Source organism: Nesoenas mayeri, assembly GCF_963082525.1.
Source record: "Nesoenas mayeri genome assembly, chromosome: 1".
In the NCBI taxonomy this organism is placed as follows: domain Eukaryota; kingdom Metazoa; phylum Chordata; class Aves; order Columbiformes; family Columbidae; genus Nesoenas; species Nesoenas mayeri.
Window position 1 is genome coordinate 79,267,554 of NC_137541.1, and position 23,637 is coordinate 79,291,190.

General features: G+C 39.4%; 1 protein-coding gene across 1 annotated transcript in view; it reads right to left on the bottom strand.

Moving 5' to 3' along the window:
• Positions 1 to 18,821: 18,821 nt before the first annotated feature.
• Positions 18,822 to 23,637, bottom strand: part of PLEKHA5 (pleckstrin homology domain containing A5) — a 170,552-nt gene continuing 165,736 nt past the window's right edge. The window contains exons 29-31 of the mRNA XM_080363967.1: positions 23,423 to 23,568; positions 22,138 to 22,222; positions 18,822 to 18,901 (exon numbers count right to left, since the gene is read on the bottom strand). Coding sequence (XP_080220093.1) covers positions 18,883 to 18,901; positions 22,138 to 22,222; positions 23,423 to 23,568 — 250 coding nt within the window. The 3' untranslated portion in view covers positions 18,822 to 18,882. The remainder of the gene's footprint in view (positions 18,902 to 22,137; positions 22,223 to 23,422; positions 23,569 to 23,637) is intronic.

The window sequence follows — 23,637 nt, forward strand, 5'->3', positions numbered from 1 at the left end:
GAGCGGCGGTTGGGCGGCGGGGACACTCGCTCGCTTTCCAACGTCCCGCGTGAGTCACGTCATCGTTACTCACACTCCGCGGCTCCACACTCGTGTGCGGGGGTGGGGGGAGTCACGCAGGACGAGCCGGGAACGGGGAACCTGGAACCCCCGGCCAGGAGGCGCAGCCGCCGCACCCCTTTTCCCCCTAAACCTCTCCGGCGGCCAAAGTGCCCAAAATTTCATGAGACTCCGGGGTGTTTCGGTCACAAGCTGGGCAGCTTTAGTCCTACGGGGCTGCTGGAGGGAGGGGGCAAAGAGAGCGGGTGTCACGGCGTGACATTTGTACCCGTGAGAGGATAACGGGGGTGGGAGGAGGGTGTGGGGAGTCCAGAGATGACTGCGCTCGTAGTAACTAAAATAGGGAGGAAACGGAACACAGAACTTAGGAGAAAGGGAGAAACGAGCAGAGAGATCTACAGGTTGCAGGTCACAATGTGACATTACCCAGTGGGAACTGTCAAAAGACAAGCTCAGCTGAGGCACAAAAGGAGACAGAAAAAGGTTTTCAGCGGTACTGACAAAAAGGAATGAAAATGCAGGCATAGTATGCAGTGAGGAGAACGAGTAAAGAGAATAAACTAGATGTGGCCTTAAACATCTATTTGCAGTAGAGAGGTGTGTTGGCTACCAGGTAAAAGCAGTGTAACTAAAGAGGAATGCAAAATATAGATTACTGCATTTAAATGAAAGTAAACCCAAAGAGTTTCATGTACTAAAACTGGAAAAATTACAGAATCACAGAATGTTAGGGATTGGAAGGGACCTGGAGAGATCATCTAGTCCAATTCCCCCACTGGAACAGGAACACCCAGATGAGGTTACACAGGAAGGTGTCCAGGCGAGTTTTGAATGTCTCCAGAGAAGGAGACTCCACAACCTCCCTGGGCGGCCTGTTCCAGTACTCTGTCAGCCTCACCGTGAAGAAGTTTCTTCTCATATTTAAGTGGAACCTCCTGTGTTCCAGTTTGTACTCATTGCCCCTTCTCATTGGTTGTCACCGAGAAGAGCCTGGCTCCATCCTCGTGACACTCACCCGCTACATATTGATAAACATTAATGAGGTCGCCCCTCAGTCTCCTCTTCTCCAAGCTGGTTATTGGTTTGTTGTTTTTTTTTTTTCTTATGAACCTGAATTCAGTTCTGGAGGCGCGGAGTTAGTAAATTTGTTGACTTACAAATTGTGCCACCTGAAAAAACAGCTATATATGTGTAGAAGAGGAAAGGTGAAAGATAACTGAAAAGAATGATTGTCGGTCATGTACAAGACTTCAAAACAAATTTTGAAAATTCAAGTAATTTTAATATTAATGTAAAATGGGATAAAGTTTACTAAGAGTAGATCATGCCAGACTAACATGACAGGCTTTTTGACAAGAGTCTTGTCTACATGAACATCAAGAAAGTGTTTGATAAATTGCCATGTGGAAGAGATTAGCAGAAGTTTATAGGATGGGGGTTTGCAGTAGAATAGGAAGGTGGGTAGAATCTGAACACAGAGATGAAATCAGGTAGTTTGACAAATTGCTGGAGGGATGAAGAGGGTAATTGAAAGCATAAAATGCTATTCCACATGACTTTTAAATGCCATATATACATCTGTCAGCCTTTACCCAAGTCTTACAGACCTTGCCACGTTTAAAAAAAAAAAAAAAAAAAAGTGGTGCAATGGTAATTTAGTTTAAAAACAAACAACAAAACATGGAACCACAACTCAGTCCAGAAAAAACATTGTGCCTTCTGCGCAATAGGAAGAACATCCCCAATTCAAGTTACAGCAGGCATATCTGGCATATCCACAGAGATCCTGGATTCCAGGCGTAGCTAACCGCGTAGGATTAAAATCTGAAAAGGGTGCTCCCAAGACCTGCATTAGCATAGCTGGACTTCCAGCCCATCAACAAACATCGTTGTTAGCAGCACCACCAGCAACCTGTGGGGTAGCAGCATCAAAGCAGAATGCCACAGTGCTGAAACAGCAACACAGTGGTGGAGCAAAGGGGCATGACATTGGATTAAATTTTGAAAACAAACCTATGAGAGCTTGAGAGCTTTAACCTGCAGAGGAGCACAAGCAAATCAACATAGGAAACGAATAACAGCAAGAAAAGTGATGTCAGTTTCCCAGATTTCTAGAAACCAGCCTCAGCTAGAACGTCAAAATGGCAAGAATGGTAAAAAAAAAAAAAAGAAGAAGCAAAAAAGCAACCCACAACAGAACAACAACCAAAGAAAAACCAAAAAACAAACAGAAAAACAAACGAGAAAAAGAACAGCTCTGATGCTGTTTCATCTGTGTAATATATGTACTTCTGGTCTACTAACTCCACCAAAATAGTCACCAAACCCATATCTTCTACATCCTCCTTTGCCTTTCCTGCTCCCTCCCAGGAACAACGTGCTCTGTACTTCACTCTTCGGAAGGTGCAGCGCTCCCGGGTGGGTGTTGCTGTCACTAGTCTTATCAAACACAAAGCGTGAGGTTTCAGAAAGAAACGACAACCTTTTATTCAGTCAGAAGACAGCAGTAGCTGCAGTAGTTCCTATGTCTCTTCTACCCTTTCTCTACTCCCTTCTGGAGTTCTCTCCTGTAGCAAGGGACACAATCAGAGAGGTATCAAGTCGTAAGAAACCACAAATATATAAACGTCTTAGGTAAAATGCACCTTTTACAAGCTAAGAATAAGAGAAAAAAATGAAAGAAAACTCCATGTACCCTAATGAAAATTGTCCAAATCCACCCCACTGTGTGTTCACAAGTCCATCACTGTTACTTTCTTTTCCCCTCAAGTCTCACTAGGTTTCTTGAGGTCGTGTGTGCTCGCAAGGCGTCTTGTGTTTGTGTACTGAAAGCAAGCACGGTGATTCAGAGCTCCCGCCTTCCTAAGTAGAGAAGTAGAGACGCCAGCTCATTAGGTGATTTGTGTATTCAGAGAGGGTGAGGGAAGGAAACCTCAGGGCATAAATGAATAGGAAGGACGGTGTGAACCTGCCTAATGGAAATCACTTAGTGTTTAAGCAAGAGATCAGTACCGAAGAGGTCGCTATCGCGGCAAGCAGTCATCAAAGAAATCTTCTGTGATAGCCTCTTGGTGTCCTGCTCTCGGTTTTTCAAAACCACAAAATTCTGCATCCAGGCATGGTTCTTGAGCACCATAATAAAGCCTTAATAAAGTGCAAGCAGCAATCATTACTTGAGTCTCGTATTACTGAGCTTTCTCTCCACAAAAATACCCAGCTTAAATATTTTTCTCTAAGGTTTTTGATTTTTCAACCCCCTTGAAAGAAGAGATCTCTCTGAGAACAGGTGAGTCTAGACCTTGCAAAGGCATCTAAATCACTTGCATTTCAATGGTCTGGTAAAAGCTCAAAGCAGGACACACTGTTAGGAAATCCCTTGGAAAAAAAGAACTTCCGCATCCACTTAGGCTTTAAGGGTGGATGTGAGTTTGCTATGTTCAGTATAGCTTGGTATGATCATGTTGCAACAGGGACGGATCTTTAAAGCCGAGATATTTATGTTGAGGCATGCTAATCGGTGGTACTTAGAAGACATTCTCAACAAAGTACAAAATAAATTTTTAAAAAGTGTCAGTAGATAAACTAGGAGAAGCTTTTTAACAGGCAAAGAGTAAAGAGTGCAAGCAATACCATTCTCCACTAGTGCAAGAACAAACAATATTGCAGACACAGAAGAGCAGGGAAAAGGAATTAAAATTTTATTCTCTTACCTTAGGAACAGTGGAGTGCCAGTCTTCACAGGGACAGCAGAATCAGTAATGAGCACATGCCAAAGAAGTAGTTTCTTCTTGAGTCAAACAGTTTTGCTGTTTTGTGGGTTTTCTTTGAAGAACAGTTAGGTGAGATCATCAGAAGATTTCATACATGAGGCAGGTTTTTTGAGTTTGTTTTCCTAATGTTGATCAGCTTTGTAATACTATGATGTGTAGTATGCAAGCAAAACACTTCAAAACACTAAGAAAGGCCTAGAAAGGGAGAAGAAAAATGCCATAGGCCTAAGGTACAGGAAAAGTGACATCCCGTTGTGTGCTTGGTCTGATATCAGGGGAAATGCTGTAAAACAAAACATTTGGTGACTGAACTCCCTTCTCCTGCCCCTGCCTCCGCATGTGTGTCTTAAACACTGCAGGAAATTCCTGCTGCTTGAACCTCATGACTCACCTTGCTCACCATATTCTGCCTGCTCAGCAGCCTCTGGAAACTGCACCCTTCCCTTCTTTCTGCCCCACCCTTCCCCATCCAGATTCCAGGTTTGGAGGAAGAGGCTGCAATCTCTTAGGGCTTCAAGTGAGCACCCAGCACTCCGTTCTCACCCTTCCCTTCAGACCGGACTGAAACCAGTTCATTCTGCAATTCTGACCCCACCCTCTCCTGCAGCACTCAGTTAATTCTCCCTTTAAACTCAGCTTCTATGCTATTTTCTTTTTAAAGCTGCCTTTAATCTTTCCTCATACTACTTGCTTAAAAACCATGAGTAGGAGAAACGTCAAGCCTTTCTTAGGTTGGCCCAAACAAAGGAAGTCTGCTGGGAATACATGTTGGGCTGGGGTCCCTCTTCTCTCCGCGTTGGGTGCTGAGGGTTGTGCTTCTCTCGCTGGGGCTGTGCGCTGGCTTGGCAAAACACTTTGCAGCAATGTCAATTATAGATCTTCCTATACAGTTCTTCCCCCTCTTCTTTGCCCATGCTTTGTTACAGCTCTCATGGTGACACATTGCCTCTTCTGTTGTGCCAGCACAGCTGTCTCTGAAATGCATGCCACAAACTAGACCAAGAAACTGCTTTTAGTGGTTACTAAGAGAAAAAAAAAAATGGCATTCTGTTGCTGTAGGTCATGAAACTTCAGAAAACTCCAGACAGCTCAGTTATAAGTAACTGGCCCACTCTGGGGATGGGGAAAAAAAGAAGGAACAGAAAAAATGAGAAATTATTAAGCTGACACAAATGACCAGAAGTTAATTTGGGAATGGAAAACCCCATTCTGTCATTCTGGAGGTCATCCAAAAGCACATCCTAATATTCATTATATTTGCATTTGTACTACCCTAACAACTTGCAAGCCAAGTGGAGGTGAGGGCAACTTCGTATTAAGCAATCTATAAACACAAACAGTAAGAGGAAGCCCATGTTCCACGGATGTTCTGATGTAACTGAAAGGAATCAGATATTTTATGAGTAAATCCTCTTCTCTAAAATGCACACTAAGTGATGTTAAATTTACTGTCAAATGATATTGAAGGAAAACACAAAAAGCAAAACAAGAAAGCATGAAGATTTCTTGTGAGCAAAAGATAAAAACTTTCAGTTCAGGGCATTAAGAGGCCTCAGAATATGGTTCATTTATGTGCTTTACAGCTTGTTGCAAAAAACTGAAACATAAGCACAGGATTTCAAATAGATACTATTTAGCTATGATAAGCTATTATTATAGATATTATTATAGGTACCCCTGAGAACCAACTCAGAATTTCCTTCAAAAGCAAAAACTACTTGAAATACTTGTGCACTGGTGTATTAATATGACATTAATCCTGTCACCCCATGTCTCTAAGTTTTTGTGAGTTCCAGAGACTTGCATAAGTATATGCTAAAATATGTTGTGCTTTTCTTTGCAAGTATTCGGAAAGTTTTCCAAATGCCACATTGGAAAATTTAGATAGCTGATGCAATAAATCAAATGAACAGGTAAGACAATATATGCAGTACAAAACAGAGCATCTTTTCTCTGTCATGAATATTGTCAATATTTTTATATTTTGATTCAAAAAATACATAAATGATCAGAGACATTTTCTTTTCCTCCGAAAGTATATTGTACATCCTTGTGTACGTTTTTTACTTGGCACAGTTTGCTCTTTTTCAATAAAAGGCAGCCAAAATTCTTAAGTCTCAGAAGAATTAACATTCTTAAAGTGTGCAATTTAGATTAGTTTTAACCAGAGATAATTAACATATTTGCTTCCAGATTAAAGAAAGAGTCTTTACGTGCTGTTAATTTGGGGAATGCATGTTTTCTACATTCTTATGCAAAACAGAGCTGGATTCCAGCTTTAAATGAAGGTGTGCGCCCAACCACAAAAACAGGGTTGCCACCAGTATGGCCATTTATTTTTTGCAGGTCAGTTACTATAGAGCTTTACAATAAAAGCAGGGGGAGGTGACCCCAACGGAGGGGGCAATTCTGCATAAGCATGCTAGACAGTTTTTTTCTAGAAATGTAGATGTGGAGTCAAGAGCAGTCTTTCTTTGCACGCATGGAGATTCTTTTCAAAACCGTAAAAGTAATCAAGATCCCTCATGTTGCAAAACCGGTGTGTAACCATTACAGCCAAACAGAAACACATAATGAATTGAATGCTAATTAAATACAAATCACAGCTTGGAAGGAATACAAGTTTACAGCAGCTTTTCCACGTTCTTCTCGGATGACTTTAAAACTCCCCTTCTTCAGTTTGTGGTCATAACTAGAATATGGATTTTTCATAGAACAGTCAATTAAAAAAAAAAAATTAAATGAAAATTCCTTTGCAGAAATCTAGTTACAATGGTTTTGCCTTTTTTCTTCTTCTTCTTCCCTTTTTTTTTTTTCTTGAAAGAATCTCTTGTCTTTCCGAGATCAAGCTCCTGTGAACACACCACGGTTCTCAGCTTCCCAGAACATGCTGTGGTGGGCCCAGCAAGGGGCCCTGAAGGTAATTAAAGCAGTGGAGCATGTCAGATGAGGAGAGGCTGAGAGATCTGAGAATGCTCAGCCTGGAGAAGTGAAGGCTCAGGAGGATCTTATCAAGGTGTATAAATATCTGAGGGGGGAAGTAAAGAAGATGGAGCCAGACTCTTCTCAGTGGTGTCTGGTGAAGGGCAAGAGGCAGTGGCCACAGACTGAAATATAGAAAATTCTGTTTAAGCATAAGAAAAAACTTTTTCACAGCAAGGACTGTCAAGCAGTAGAAGAGGTTGTCCAGAGAGGCTGTGGCTTCACTGTTGCTGAAAATATTCAAAACACACCTGGACATGGTCCTGAGCAGCCTCTTCTAGCTGATACTGCTGTGATCTTCAGAGGTGCTTTCCAACCTCAACTATTCTATGATTCTGTGAAGCTGAGATATTATTCCCATGTTACACAAAGACACAGACATTGTCAAATCTGCAAAAACAATAATTATTTTTCTTCACTCTGAAATATAACCACCTACCCTGGCTTTGCCCCAGCTTCACATGGGAATGAAAACCACGGCACTGGACCTGCCTTGCACTGTGATTTCTAAAGACAGGAGGGAGGCCTGGGCAGGAGCCACAGGAGCTGAGCTGAGCTGCAGGACTGGAACCAAGCTGTGAGTCCCTGCAGGCAGGTTTAGATGCAGCCTGACAGACTAACGACTGCATTCGGGAGTTCTGTTATAGTGTATATGACAACTTTAGGATCCTGCTAGATGCTGTGAGATTAAAAGTGATGAGCAGCTAAGATTACATATTTTCCAGGATTGCCAGATCTTGGCATGCTAGAAAGTTAAGGGACAGAGGTTATCCTTAAGGAAGGCATTTATCACACAGTGTGGCCAGCCTTGTCAAGGTACTGTCAGGGAGAAGCTGTCAAAGTCCAGATTTCCCAAAACTTTTAACAGCTGGATGATTCCTCTTCTCTCCCCACTGCTTTGCTTATGTTACATCAGGTCCTGGAGTGTTTATCAAAAAGCTAGAGGTGTAAAGCATTAGTGTATTTAAGTAGAAATTATTTGGTAGGCTTGAGCAGAGCAAACACCTGAAGTTCAGAAAAGTTCAGATTTGCATCCAAAAAATAGCCTTCCATTTTTATGGTGTTTATTGAATAGCAGAAGTCATACTCAAAGAAATGAAAACTAATTTAAAAATTAAAAACCAGCAGGATGGCTTGATTCATTTGCCACTAATGACAACTATTTATTACAGAGAGTGTATTTGTTCTCTGAGCTATTAAAAAAATTGCATGTTTCCGACTCATAACTCTTCAAACCTTTTCTATAAGATCAAGGATCTGTCATGTTCATGGAAAATAAGCCAAGTCGATAGAAGTACAGCATCACTCCCTATTCTCAATCAATCAAATCTGAGAGAGAGAGGGAGATTGATGAGAACAACCTACTTTTCTGTGCATGGCATTCACTGAATGTGAAAAGGGGTTTCAGCAGGACCGAGAAAGTAGCTGTTGTCATGACAGCACTGGGAAGCCCAGGGACTGGAAAGATCTTCATCAGCTCACTGCAGCAGTTGTGTGCCAAAGGAACTGCTCTGCCTGTCTGCACGCTGACAACAGAGCCAGGGGAATGTCTGCTTGTCAAGTCTCCCTGGTTTTACTCTGCAAGCTTCCCTGCTCCGGCCCTCTGAAGCCGGAGTATAGTTGCAATCTGGCAAAAATAGAACTCCCCTGCCCCGCCCCCCCCAACCTCTTCAATACCCCATATACCTTCTGTTAATTTATCTGGTTTAACAGGGGCAGCATCTAGCTTTTCTGTACTCCCTTTTGCCCCTCCCTGGCAGCAAAAATGCCGTGTAGAAGGCAGCAGTAATCTGTAGAAAACCTATACAAATACCAGCACATTCTGCAATCCAACTCCGTCAATGTAACAACTGCCACTCCTGTTATCTCAGTGTTATGGGCCAGTTATGGGCCACATACTCTGATGTTTGCATGGCAGCTTTGGGACCAGAGGCTGAGAGGATTTCTGTGGCAGTGTCAGTTGCTTGGGCTCACACTTGACAACAGTGGGACCTTACCTGGTCAACTCTGGCTGTTCCATTCCACGCTGCAGTCAGGCAACCTGCTGTCCATGCCAACTGCCCCACTGTAATCACCAAAAGCACCAGTTTGGGGGACCTATGAGACCATTCCATTAACAGCGAAGCTTTTTTTCTACTGAAATGACTGCAAATGGTTGCTGCATGACTGAGATGCTCATGGTGTAAGCAAGGAGGGAGAAAGTGAGGTCTTTTTAACTATGCACATGTTGATTGAGTTCCAATTCTGTTTATTTGAAGCACTGGGAAATCCAAACATGAACACGTGGAAGCTTGCATTATGTTCCTGCTGATTATCACTAAGGCAAGAGAAGCTGTGATCGCATACTTTACACCCAGTCTCACAACAGCCACTTTTATTCCAAATTAAATGATCAAATGTGTGCTCTCAGCTGAACTCTACAAGCCTCTGAAACTTTGGCTTCTCTGGTATTGATTGCAAAATTTCCATTGACCTCAGTGGGGCCAGAAAATCAAACTCAGACTGAGAGCTCGGGAACTGAGGAGCTCTGAGGAACGTGGGCAAACCCCGATTGTTGTTGGCCTATGGAGGATGGCAGCGAGGAGGGGGTGACACAGCATGTATCACACAGTAGAGTCTATGTTGCACTGTGACCCTTCCATAATTCAGAATTTAAATAGTTCAGAGGGTCCCTCTCTCAGGAAGCCTGCAGTATATTGCAGAATTGAGAGACCTAAATCTTAAATTAGCTTAATGCCCCAATGACATGCCCAACAGATGCACTGCATACCTTCTAATAGGCAAAGCAGCAGTTCTCGTCTCCTGAAGTCTGTTCCCAGCTCAGTTGCTCACAGACTCTCCACAGCAACTGAGCGTATAGGAGTGGGCAAACCATTTTATTGTTTTGTTACGCAGCAATCTAACCACGGTTAGGATGTGCATCACAGTCTCTTTCCCAGGATTGCTTTGAGGTCTAGTTATCTGTCTTTGAAGCATTCCAGTAAAAGCTGCTGTTATGGATATGCATGGAGTATTCTCAATAAAGATGGGCCTAGTTTTTGATCGCATAACACTTTTGATTCCATTTAGTCTTTTTTTTTTTTTTTCAGTGAAGATGAGCATTTTTTATGTGCTTAATGATTTTTGCCCAGTGACACATTTAAACTGCATTCATAAAATGAATACTGTCCAGTACTTTTCCTAGGCAGTTCAGTGCCCCGAAGTAGCTTACTATACTTCTTAAAATATAGTAGGAAAATGTGGCACTATAAATTCTTAGCAAGCTTTTGCCATAGAGGCCTACTATCAGGACAAATGGCAGCGGTTTGGCTTTATATTACATTTAACTAGATAATTTATCAGAACCATCATCTTTATGGTTGAATTTCTAGCTGGGTTGGCAATGCTAAGTATTTGTTTCACCTTGGTGAAAAGTAGATTCAGCTGCTTAAAGCCTGGAAAGTATAGGAAACAGATTTATTAGAACACACTTTAAATCAAGGTGAAAAAGATCTAATTTTAAATGTGGTGCATCTTACAACATTTCATGCCTGCATGTCTTCACATAAAAGTGAGGACTCTAAGTTGAGAAAACTATTTGATTTCGGTTGTGCTAGTGCATGAGATGTACAACAAAGAGCTATGTATTATAGAAGTGTAACTCGGGCACTGAAAGGTGTTAAGGTATCAGCTCTGTGGAGAGCGGTGACCTACTTCTGCCTTGTTTCTTCCAAGGAACATCTTGGCAGTACTTCACATCATGGTTTCTGTGCTCCCTGCCACCTTGAGCCCCCATTTCCTGATTTTACACAAATGTTCCTCAGCCACATTCACTTCCCAGTTTCACAGCCACAAGTTCCATGTAAAAAGGTAGCAAAGCAGCCAGTTTAAAATGGGACTTTACAGAAGAAAACATTCCCCACCATCCTTGATTATTTTCACATAAATTAAGTGCTGTCTTTCAAGTTGGTTATACTAGCACACGTTTTGGAAGACTTTTTCGAACTTATATGGTCAGCTTTTGAGACTTTCTTTTATTGCACTAGGTCATCTCAGTCCATCACCTGCACTGTACTGTAGAAACTTCATTTGGCATATTGCATGTATATTCATTTCTGTTATGTACAACTTATTATCAATTTATGCTCTACAGTAAAATGTATATGCAAACTCAATCAACCTAGTTTATATAATTCCTAACAAAATCCAACAAAGTAAATGCTGGCTTAAAAGCTATACAAATAATAGAAGATGAAATATTTGAGAGTTATTCCCCTCCTCCCTTATCTAATTATAGTATTAATAAGCAACATGCTGAATTTCAGCTGAGATGTAGTAACCACAAGAGATCAGATTCTCGCACAAATTCTCTTTTGTATCATAATGTTTGCAGTAAGACCATGTTTAACTTTCAATCATACATGCTTTCCACCTAAAACCAAAAGTGCTGTTCCCATCTGGGCTCAGGTCTGCTAAATGAACATGAACTCTATTGCTCTGTCTGTGTGCAATTCCAGATTAGGCCAAGAACATATTTTCTCCATTTTACAGTAATTTGTCCCTTAGTTCCAGTTTAATATGATTGTCCACTTTTTAATTGTTGCTGTGTGTGATTAAGCAGCAATACCATGACACTTAAAAGTCACTTGTCTTTATGGTTGGTGAAGCAACCTAATTTTATGGACAAAGGATGGCTCTGAGATGTGGCTACAACCTTGCACAGAAACCTGTTTATGCAAAGTCACATCAAGAACTTCATTTAAGTTAAAGGATCAAGATTATGTATTTGAAAATACACAATAAACATAAAACACTCAATGATTGAGTACGAAGGTTAATAAAAATGCATCCTTGCATTAACATTAAAAAGGTTCTGATTTTTTTCTTCAAAGGTAATTAGTTCACACAATGAAATAATCTCCTTTCTTATCCTGGAAATACATGCATAAAACAGCTCAGATAGCATAATTTACATACAGGCTGCTGCATCTGCATGTTAATGTTTGGCAGTGTGAAGTTCAGACAAGTTTGTAATCCCCAATTTCCTGCGTGTGCTCAGCACCTAGATTCCCAGAAAGTCAGAAGAAAATGGGGTACTAAATATTACGAAGATGACAGGTCAGCTGCACTCAGTGCTGCATCTGGACAGCTTGCAAGTTACGCCGTTTCCCAGACCACAGTATCTTTGGTAGTTCTGGATATTTTAACTTTTTTTTTTTTTTTTTAAACACATGTTAGTATTTGTATATCACCGTTTCTTTTGTCAGTCACTTACGGTTATAGTGATCATTCTAAGCCTATTGTGCTGCCACCACTTGCTTTGTGCGTGTTACTATATTGCTTGGTATTGGAACCAATCTGCCTTCCCATTTAAAGTGCTATCATGTCACCCATCAGCAATTATTTGCTTTCATCCCTTAAAACTGCCACACAATGGCAACCACGCCATGAGGACAAAAGCACAGGCAGAGAGGAAAAAAGGAGGAAAGCTAAAGTGGGGAAGCAGCAGCAGCTGCAGCAAGTCTAACTTTGTTCTTTCGGGGTCCTTCTGGGTGAATACTTGAACTTGGACTCATAATGTACATGCCCCTCATGTTCTGCCTCCCCTGTTAACACAACTTATCTTTCCCAGTACGGATACTGGAAGGAAGCTTAGACTGGCTGCTTTTGGATCAAGGACAGCAGGTAATAACACTGTTTTTAGAGCACAAGTGAGTGAGTCTGTGCCTACTGACAGCTGCAGGAAAAAGGGAGGGCTGTGGGAGAGAAAGCCTCCTATTGCATTTATATGGATTGCTAGCAGCACTTTTCAAAACACAAATCCAGCTTGCTGTGCGTCCACAGAACCAACAGCTCCTTGGCAGTTTTTGGAGGAGGCCACCTGGTCAACTGAACAGAAATCCAGTTTGCTGCATTCAGACTAAGATGCAGCATCCGAGGGTTTCAGAATTGCCTAGAAAGTCAGGAGTGCTCAGGCTTTAGCTGGGATTCTCTCCTGTTTACAGTCATGCTCCTGAAGTGCTCTAGCCTGGAACCAGACAGACAGGGAAAGATGTACGGTAATTCGTGCAGAACACTTCCCTGAGATAGGCATGGCTCAAAGCAAGGCTTTAGACTCCTGCCTTTTACAAACATGACCTAACTGTGCTCCTTGGGGTCCACAAGATTTTAATGAGGTAAAAATGATCAAAATGTCATGACCTCTCTCCTTCCTTGTCCTAAAATCTTGATAATGGAAATGAAGAAGAGCTTAGCTAGGTTATATTTAGGTGATTACACAAAACGGCATAGCTTTAAGATAATGAAATAAAGTTTTAAAATGAAATGCTGTGAGTTCAGAGTAGTCATCCCCTTCCCCCATATTCCAAAGAATCAGATTATATAAGGAAGCAGGGTTTTCCCAGTGTTGCAATTAATTTGAGTATTAACCAATTCCTCTTCACTAACATGACCTCCTAAATGGTTGAGAGGCTTGTAAAGAGTGATCGGGGTTGTCACACATTATCCAGGCACTTTGTCTTTATTAAAAATAATATTTGTAGGCACAATATACTAGAAAAAGGAGTTACAAAATATTATAGGTATGTTGGTGTAGGCTAAGAAAACAGCCAGAAATATTATTCAAATATGCTTTAGATCAAACAATCCCATGTTTCCAGGCAATCTCCTAGCTCATGAAATGAAACCTTCAGTTGGTCCTCACTCACACACAAGTTGACTTCTGTACTGTACCAGCCCTTGCACATGTAAACTCTCCGAGACAGTGTCCAGGCAGCCAGAAATCAAACATGAAATAGCAGCAGTCACAAACATCAGAAAACATTAATCAGAAAGTTCAGCTGTCTTTTTTCTCTCTGTCTAGATATGATCATTTCAGTGTATGAAAGAAATAAATGCAATAGCCACTAACAGCTGTTTCCAAGACTGGTGTATGAGCATGGGAAAAAAAAAAAAAAATCATTCATGTTTAAAGCTGAAATATCTGAAACAGCCTACACATTCTGGCTGACTTGGGATTTTACCAAGAAGAAAGTTGCACAATAAAGAGCAGTCAACTACATGTGTAATCAGTGTCAAGACTTAGCAGAAATTCATATTCTGAAGAGGTGATTTTTATGAGTTGAGAGGTGCTGAATTTTGCAGCTTTTTTTCAATCACTTGGAAATGTACTCCTGTCAATTAATCACAGTTTTCTCAAATAAGCCTCATGTATTTGTACCTACAATTATTTGATTTCTAACAATGTGACTAGTACTTAATTTTTTTTTTTTCTTCTAAATAGAATCTATTGATGAAAATAAAGGAAATCCATAGGCAAGTTACTTGGAAACGCTGGGTGGCTCTCATGATACACTAAGCACCTGCAGATTTTAGCAATTTCAAGTAAGAAACTAGTGGCCTGGTTTCAGCTGCTTACGCACAGACAGACAACTGTTGTATGGATAAGGCATTTTTTTCCCTGCACAAGGAAAGCAGAATAGGGCTAGAGTAGATATAAAGTTGCAGAATAGAGTCCTGGGTTGTGATCCCAGAAAACTACCAGATGACAACAGATGAGGATGAGGTATTTTTCTGAAAGTTTTCATTGACCAGATCTCTAGGACATAAGTAAATCGTACATCTTCCATGTATAAAGTTAAACCTGTGGGTCTGCTGCCTTTTTTTTTTTTTTAATAGTACTCATTTCACCTTCAAAAGAGGAAGAGAGTGTTTCCATTTTTAGTCTGAAATTCTTTGAAGTCTTCTTGTTCCATAGAACAGGGATCTGGATGGAATTTGACAAAAAATTAATTCCTTATTTTAGGTTTGGTTTCAGCAATAAAGAAGTTAATGAGATCACATCTGGTTTCGTCCTGATATACTCCACAGCAGCCCACTGGAAACAGCACCATTTGCTCAGAGCTTTTGCTTTTATTCCAAACAGAACCTAACCCAACTTAAATAAGTGTTCTTAAACACATCCATAGCAAGACTGCCACATGAGCCAACTAGCAACTGCTGTGGTGATGTTACTTACCCATAGCTACAATTAAGAGTTGCTTGCAGTTTCACAACAACAGCTAAATAACATTTAGACAGACCTAAAAAACATTTTCTTTGGCATAGGACAGAATGAAGAAACATCACAATAAAATACCAAAAACTTCATTCCATAAGTAACATTTGAACGCTGACACATCTGGAACAGCTAGGTAACAAGTTGTGCGTGTCAAGTTCAGAAAGCAGCTGCTTTAGCCTTCATTTTGGGCCAGACGTTTACTTTCAGCCACCAGTATATTCCATTTTATTTTGTAGCAGCTTCTTCAGTGTTCCCATATGGACAAGCTAAACATCTCCAAGGATATAACAGCAAGTATATATAATGTTCTTTAGAAGAAATGAAGGCCAGATGTTGCTTTGTTTTCTTCATGTGCATCCTTAAAAAAGTTAAATTAAGTTGTTTCAGATATATTATTAATGCCAGGTATAGGCAATTTGTTCACTGGCAATTTAAATGTCAACTTTCCAAAGGATGGAAAATAACATTTTGACTGAGGATTCAAACTGAAATAAGATTAAACTACCCTAGAATAACTTCAGAAAATAAGTATAGCAAAATACAGGATCACAGGGGCAAAAAAGTACTGTGCAGAAAAGACATGCTGACCCACTGCTGAGATCTGAATGAGTACTATTTATGGTTTGGTTTTATTAGAAAAGGAAAAAAAAAACACCCACATTTTTAGAATATAATGAAAAGTTTGGGGTAAGAGTTATCCGGCACCAATGACTGAATATCTTCCACTCTGCTGCTTTACTCAACCAGAATATAATTTGAGCCACTAGCCCAAGTACTAGAGAATTCAGTATATCTGTTACTCAAAGTGTAATCCCTTGATGTTTTTCCTGTGTGTACTCTTAGTGAATCCAATAACCTTTCCCAGACTGTCCAACTAAAGTGATTCAGATAGAAACGTACTGTTTATTTCTCTGACTTTCTGAAAATAGAACCTTATTGGATTCATTTTATGGCAAATATATTTATGGAAAAATATTAACTGAAGACTACTTTCCCCCCCTCAGTAACAGTGTGAACAAGGTTTTGGTTTCAACTACCCGATGAGGTCTCTCTCTTTAAACCAGTCCACAACATATAAAAAACTGCCAAGACACCAACTACAACTTTTGGAGTAATGTCACTTTATTAAGGGACTTAAAATAATCACATTCTCTAGTAGTCTTGGAACAATGCAAATGGTGAACAAAAGACAAAAATAGATGTAATTGGTTCTGAAAAGCATGAACATCTGTAGAGAATGTGTTGCATTATTCCTAAGGACTCTTGCTTTTGAAAAAAAGCACGTTCCATATATACAAGTGTCAGTGCAATAGCCAATAAAGCAATCAGTCAGAAATATAAAAATATCCTAGATACAAACTCAAAATAGATGTTTGAAGGCTGACAATATCAGTATTCTGATATTTCTATATCTCAGGAGTATGATCACTGGGATGAGTTATTCTTATGAGGTAAGAGACAGTAGATGCTGCTCTGTGATAATACAAAACCATACATGTTTTCCGTAAGACACAAAAAAATAGAGCACCCAACGAAACTGCAAGTCTTTGCTGCAAGTGCCCACAGGAAGTGAAAATATCCATGAGCATTTCTACATTCCCGCATCATTTACGTTTGCTGTCTTGGCCAACAGTTACACCAGCAGAAACTTGCTGATTCTGCCACCCTCCCCCAACCTCAGTATAAACTGCACATACTTTGCAGATATCGCAAACTGACAACTGCTTTAAACACAGACAGGATCTATAAATGTCCAAAAACCACTTAGTCATTCTTTCCTTTATTGGTTGCAATTCTTTTCTTGGCAGCAAGGACAGAAAGGGATTGCTGAGTTTGACAGCTGAACAGCTCTCTCTAGAAGGGTTAGAGAGAGAACAGGGTGTGTCGTATTTGCTTTGCCCCACGTGTTCCAGCAATGCCAGTGACCTTAAAGCTCAGCTGGTGGAGCAATAAAAATCACATTCCTCTTATTTGCTCTGTGTTTTGGATGGAAGGATGCACTAATTCAGGGCTAGTGTTCCACAAAAAGAGGAAAGGCTCTTTGGTCAAACTTTCGGCTGGATGCTGTCTGCTTGCATTATGATTCACCGTCTTTCCTTCAGTCATCTCTCTCACTATGACCCTCCAAGCTCTGCTGCTAAAATTCAGCCTCCTATTTCTTCATTTTTTAAAGAAAATGGCAAAATGACAGGTAAACAGACAGTGCACTCTGTGTCTTTGTGGCAAAGAGCCCTGGGAAGAACTGGCAGCAGAGCTGGGAGTGGCAGAAGAGTACAACAAACACAACCTCCTACTAAGGGGGGCAATGATAAAGAGTTAATTTTAAATTCTGCATCAATCTTAGGCATTCTTCTATGAAAAAGCACAATGAATGATATAGTCTTCAGTACGGTGATATTAACTTGAACAGGATATGATTTGTATAATAAAAAAAGCACAACGGGAGCTGGCAGTCATCTTCTTACGAAACTTGCCTTACCACTTATGGCACGCACATGCACCAAAGCACACAGCAGTTGCCTGAAACTTTAAAATACTTCTTAGCTTTACATCCTAGATTCAAAAGCTTTCCCTTAAATCTCTTATTTTTTTCATCATTCTTTTCTAAGCCTCTTTTGTCTCAGGCAAATTCAGACAGCTGTGTGAGATGGCAAAGTGTAGCTAGTAACATCTGTACTATGATGACGCTTGACAAATTATTTCAGGTTTTGTTTCAGTTTCTGGAAGATGCTTTGCAGATGTCAAAGCCTTAAGGAATCATCATAGTTCTGTCCTTAAGCCCACTGAATGTGGTGTTCAAGATTTGCAAATACTGAATTACCACTCGCCACACCCCAGTAAGACAGGCTATTACCTCTCCCGTAAACAGGGAGGGGATGGAAGCACAGAATGACTAAGTGATTATTCCAACATCACGATACAGTTCTGGGAGAGCCAAGAGTTGAACCTGTATTTCTTGCATCTCAGTCTCAGGTTGTCTTTTTGTTCTGTGTTGCAGCCTTATTCTTTCCCGTAGAGGAAGACTGGAATCTCTTAAGAGTCTGTCACTGCTACTCTGGTTGACAGGTGATGTCGCCAATGATATAAGAATTGTTGCATTCCCCACAGCAAAAGGTGGAACACAGTGTGACATCTGTTTGCTGGAAGAAATACTAACCATACAAGTCCTTAAGAACATCAACATTTATTTAATGTGATATAAAAGAAATGGGATATGAACATTTGTATTTGAACAATAATAAGTGGCTTCTTATACTTACATCGTATGTGCTCATTGTATAATATATACACAATGAACATAATTACATTTGTACACAAACTAAGTACTGGATTGAAAACTTGCTTATTGCTGTACACACCCTAACCCAACAAAGGAAAAGCCCAGTACCTCAAAATACCTACACTCCATTTTATTTAAGAAAAAGGAACCACTAACATTAATGCATATGTTGACAGAAGTGTGGCAGTAACTGCTGACATTGCAACCTGACCAAGAAATAATTACAGCAGAAACAAGACATCTTTTACTAAGCAATAATAAAAATGGCACATTTTAAATATATCTATATGTATACATATATAAAAATTTTACAAATAAAATGTTAAACCAGTAAGTTGTAGTGTTTAAAAAGTGTAAAACAAGGTTAAGTGGTGATATGTAAAATTAACCAAGTTATCCATCTAAAAGAAGCAAAAAAGTAAATTTATATGATCCATACCTAAAAGAACATTAAATTCTGGAGAATATCAAATAAAGTTCTGACTGTAGGCTGCACATTAAAAAGAGCCTTTATTTTATGTGCATGGAAATCATAGCAGCAAGCTGGTATGAGGAGAACAATCTGAAGGTTGTTGAGTGTACATGTGGGCCATTTAAAGCTCTCTCGGAATAAACATTTTCCAGGAAGTGATAAAATGATGCTTTGTGGCCAAAAGCATCAGAACTATGAATTTCATAGATTTAAAATATACTGTACAATATCTTCTCATATTTTCATAGGTCAGGTCCATACATCTCAGGCATGAATTGTTTCAACAGAAGCCGTTAGTGCTGAAAGACAGACATAGATTCAGTTACTCTATTTTAGCAACGACACAATATTGTATAAAACAACTCCTGGGGTTAAACACAGCAAGGAATTTCGGACCTCATCCTAGCAGTAGTTATTGATGGTGTAGAACATAATAAAGTATTTTAGAAATCTGTTATTTCCGAAAGCAATTTTCCTGATGAATGATACTGCTGTCAAGATACTTTGACAGCAAGAAATGGAAGCGAGCTTTTTTCAAATTCATTCAACTTCATATGAAAGCCTGTTTATTCTGACAGTTTAATCCTGTTGTACATGGCCATCTCCAAATGTTCTTCATACAAACCCGATAGTAATAGCGAAGACTCTAATTGCTCTTACAAATGACATGCATGGTTTGAAGAGGGATGCAGAATTATTCAGTTGCTACCCAGTAATGGCAGTGTGGCTGTAAGGTGTTCTGAAGTTCAAGTGCTACATGCAGAGCTTGCTGCATTTGGATAACTGCTGAAGGGACTTCCACAAATAGCTTTTAACTGTTCATTAGTAAAAATGTTTCTGAGCTTTGGATCCAGGTGATGTATAGATTTCATTATACATCCATCACTCAGTGTAAATATAATACTTAAAAAATAACAATGGTACACGTCCAGATTTGTCTCTGCAAAGCAAGAGCCGTGACAAAAAAGTAGCTTTGTGTTAATGGGTTTTTCCTTAGTCCTACAATATCCTATGCCACCAGTTTCCTATGCCAAGTTCCCCTGTCATTGTGCCAGGAGTATCATTTTACTAATTGACCGTAAAAGCCCAATATAGGTATTACCTCATTATTCTCTGAAATCTACCATACATTTTCCAGATGCTGCCTGAAAAATTTGGTTGCATATGAACAGGGCTGATCCCACAGCTCTGAAGTTCTCTCAGCTGCACAGAATTTCTTGCATCTGAGAGACACTGAGTTCTCGCACATTAAAAGACCTACCGTTCAACAAAGTGGGAGCCACTAGAATACTGGAATTTGAATTCATTTTATTAATTTATTTATTTTATTATGCATTATTTTTTTATTATATATTTATTAATCTTATTTATTTATTTATTTATTGGAATTTACTGCCCCAGAATGTAAGGGGCAGTAAATTCTGCAGGCAAGCAGACTGTGTTTCATACATCTCCTATGTGTCCTACGCCAGCTCATGGCATGAATTTGTTTTGGAGCTCCTAGGAAACAACCAACAGAGGCACCAAGTGCAGCAAAGAAATGTGGAATGTATATTCATGTAGTTGAATACTTTACCCAACTCAATTCAAATAAATACTAAACAGCCAAAAGGGGTGTATTTTAAGTTCTAGAATCCTTGCTTCATTATAGAGAAGCATGTGTAAGCAGAGCATTAGTTTTACAAGTGCCATCCCACATGCACCATTTTGTCATAAGCAATTAAGGCCTATTTGTAGAATTGTACTTAACATGGAAATGTTACAGCTACAGTATTACCTATGAGGATACACCACGCTGTGGGATGTCAGGGCTGGGGCATTAACTTAAAAAGGAGATCACTATATGTGAGCTTCAATTTTGCTAATCTCACATCTAACATAAATACTAAATAAATAAAAAAAAGAAGAATCTGCTGATCTGATTACAAGAGTGGGAAAGCAACTCAATGCAATTGGTAAAAAATTTCTGGTGAAGTTCTAGGTTGCCTCCCCTTTGAAGAGAGGCGTGCTGTGGCTACGGGCAAAAATCATCAGTGCAGTTTCAGTTTCACTACTGACCTGAACTGAGTTGATAGGGTAATGTTTGTTCTATTTGAAAAAAAAGAGGCATGATAAATGCATGTATATTTACCCAGTGAAACTGAAAAGCATTAACACAAGTCAGTATTTCCAGAAAAACTGAATGGTTCCACTTATCTTTTTTGAATAGTTCTGTAATAAAGCTTTTGAAGAAAAGTACTAAAGTGCAAGCCAAGTCTAATGACAGACCACATCCATCAGGAAGCCAGCAACACAAGTGTCAGTACTGAAATGTGAAGAGTGTATATTCTACTTTCTTGAAGGAGAAAAAGTTAAAAAGAGGTAAATAATTTCCTGGCCATAGTTCATACAAGAAAGGTGTCTGTGATGATTAAGTTTAATTTTAGAAAGATGAAAGCTTCACAATACATATTGTGACAGTAAACTAAAAAAAAAAAAAAATGTATTTTAAGATCTCTTCATGTTAAACGACTGAAAATATATTGATATTAAAGTTTTCTTAAGTTACCTCTAGCTATGTCATTTAACATTACTATTGAAACAAAGTTGATTCTTTTAGGTGAAAGCTTATTTAAACAGGTACTTCCAGACAAAAAAGAAATGTGGATTATTTAAATGCTGGTAAAGTGCTGAAGCTTTCACACTGGTATCCTCTTAATTTCTTTAAACACTTGTATAAACAAGTATGCTTACTTATATTTGCATTTCCATTCATTAAGCAGGTAACACTACAGGTAGGAACATGTAAATCTAGCCAAACTCATGCTTTCTAACTTGATTCCCCAGAAGCAATTGGACAACACCCTCAGACACATGGTTGTCCTATGCAGGGACAGGAGTTGGACTCTATGACCCTTGCGGGTCCTTTCCAACTCAGGACATTCTATGATTCTGCTACCAGAAGGGAAGAGAAGCTCTGTGGGGCTATCTCTATACAAAGAAGAAAAAAAAGTTTTATACATGTTACATTTCTTCCACTCTCATTTTTTCCCTTCATGTTTATCATGCCTTAGTCATCTATGTCTTAAGCCATAAACTCTTCAGGCCATCAGACCATTCCTTCTTCCCTCCCATGCCCCACTAAGGGATCCAGCTCTAGTTGCCTATTACCATGACTGAAGCATCAAGATTCATTTGCACCTGAGCACTGATGCTCACAGCTTAACTGGGTATCTGTTCTGTAACAGCTTAGGCCTCTCATGGAATTCAAAGGGCTATTATCTTGCCAGTTGTGGAGAATGTGCTTGATAAGCCAATTAGTCCTTTCTCTTTGTACTTGGATAGAGAATGCATTACTTGCAAGCAAATCAATACATGTATTGTTTTTCGTTTTCTGGTTAGTTTATATTCAACACTGTGGATAACTTTGTCTTGCCAAGTGTTGTCTACAGATGTTTCTCAGAAAAATAACTAGAAGTAATATACTTAGAAAAATATCAGGAAAATGGCATGAGGGGTGGGAAAAAAAGACGTACTTCTCTGTACCTATACACACATGAAATGCGATCCTTCTGTGAGCTGTGTCTGTGTAGATGGAGCTGGTGACAATGACGATTCTGGTGAAGAAGGCAAACTTTTCACTGTGAGTCATACAGCAAGACAAATAAGAATACAAGTTACAGAAGGCATGATTTCAAGCTGTAATAAATATAAGCTGGAAAATCATCATTTCAAGCCATAATATACACAAGCAGAACCAAATGAAAGTTACACAAGTAAAGACTTAAAATCTGATCAGCACAATAAGTACAACTTCAGGGGAGAGCAGAGCTGTTCTCCAGATAGATCATTACTCAGGCCTATAAATGACCAGTAGAACACCAAAGAAACAAACAACAGACACATGAATGCTGATGTGTTATTTGTGTTGTGAAGAGAGGGAAAAAAAAAAACCCAAAAGAAAAATTTAACTCGTCAGGATACTCTTGGACCCACCTTTATATCCCAGCTCAGATCAACTATGCATTTTTTATTCTGTTGAGCACTATAAAATGTATCTACAAGTTCTGGTTTTGATTATCAAGTCACAGAAAGGATTGCTGACTGCACTACGAAGGTCCGAGTCACGTTTTATATCTATGAAATGAACCTTTTGGCCAACGTAACCATTCCCATCACCAAATATATTAATAATGTCTTAAATTCTGTCTGCTGCTTTCTTCCACTCCTACATATTTCCCTCTTTTTTCTTCTCTTTTCAACCAATTTTGCTTTATTCCAGCCTTCTGTTTTTGCAAAGTAGTACACTACAGACATTTTACAAGTCAGCTAGTGTTTTATGTTTCTTCATATTTTCTTACTTCTGAAAACTACCAAATTGGGTCTTTTACGTGCTAGTTCAAAATCTACTAGATACACTGGAAACTCTCAAGGATTCCCCAATCATGGGCGTATTTAAGGCCATCTATTAGCAAGCAGGTAAGGATAAATAATCTATACATATCCAGGAATGAGATGCTGTTCTACAAGACGAATAGGGAAGGATTTGCTGCAACCTACAACTATAGTATGACTCAGTTTCTGGCAATAGTTATTTAATTCCCTGAATTAAATACAACCATAAAATCTACATTAAAACCTCACAAAAATGGAATTTCTGTAGTTGTCCACTGGGAAACTATTTTCTCCATGTTATAAAATCATACACTTGTCATCTAGACTAGCTCAGCACTTTCCATTCACAAGGGTATCAAAAGAGCATCAAAAGACATAATCAAAATGAAATAAAGTTTTACATATGTACTGCATAAGTTGTGCTTCCGTCAAACTCTTTTCCATACCTGCTGTTGCCTGATTTCCTTTTGAAGATTGCGCTGCTAATTCAAATGAAGACATAATCCCTTCTTGTTCATGAACACTGACTACTTCACTTTCTTCTGAGCTGGTTTTGGGTTTGTGGTTTGTAACTGTGGTCACGCTCTGCAAGCTGGTTAAAAGAAGCACAGGTTTTAGAACTTACTCTATCTTAATTTCAGGTGTTAACCACTAAGTATAG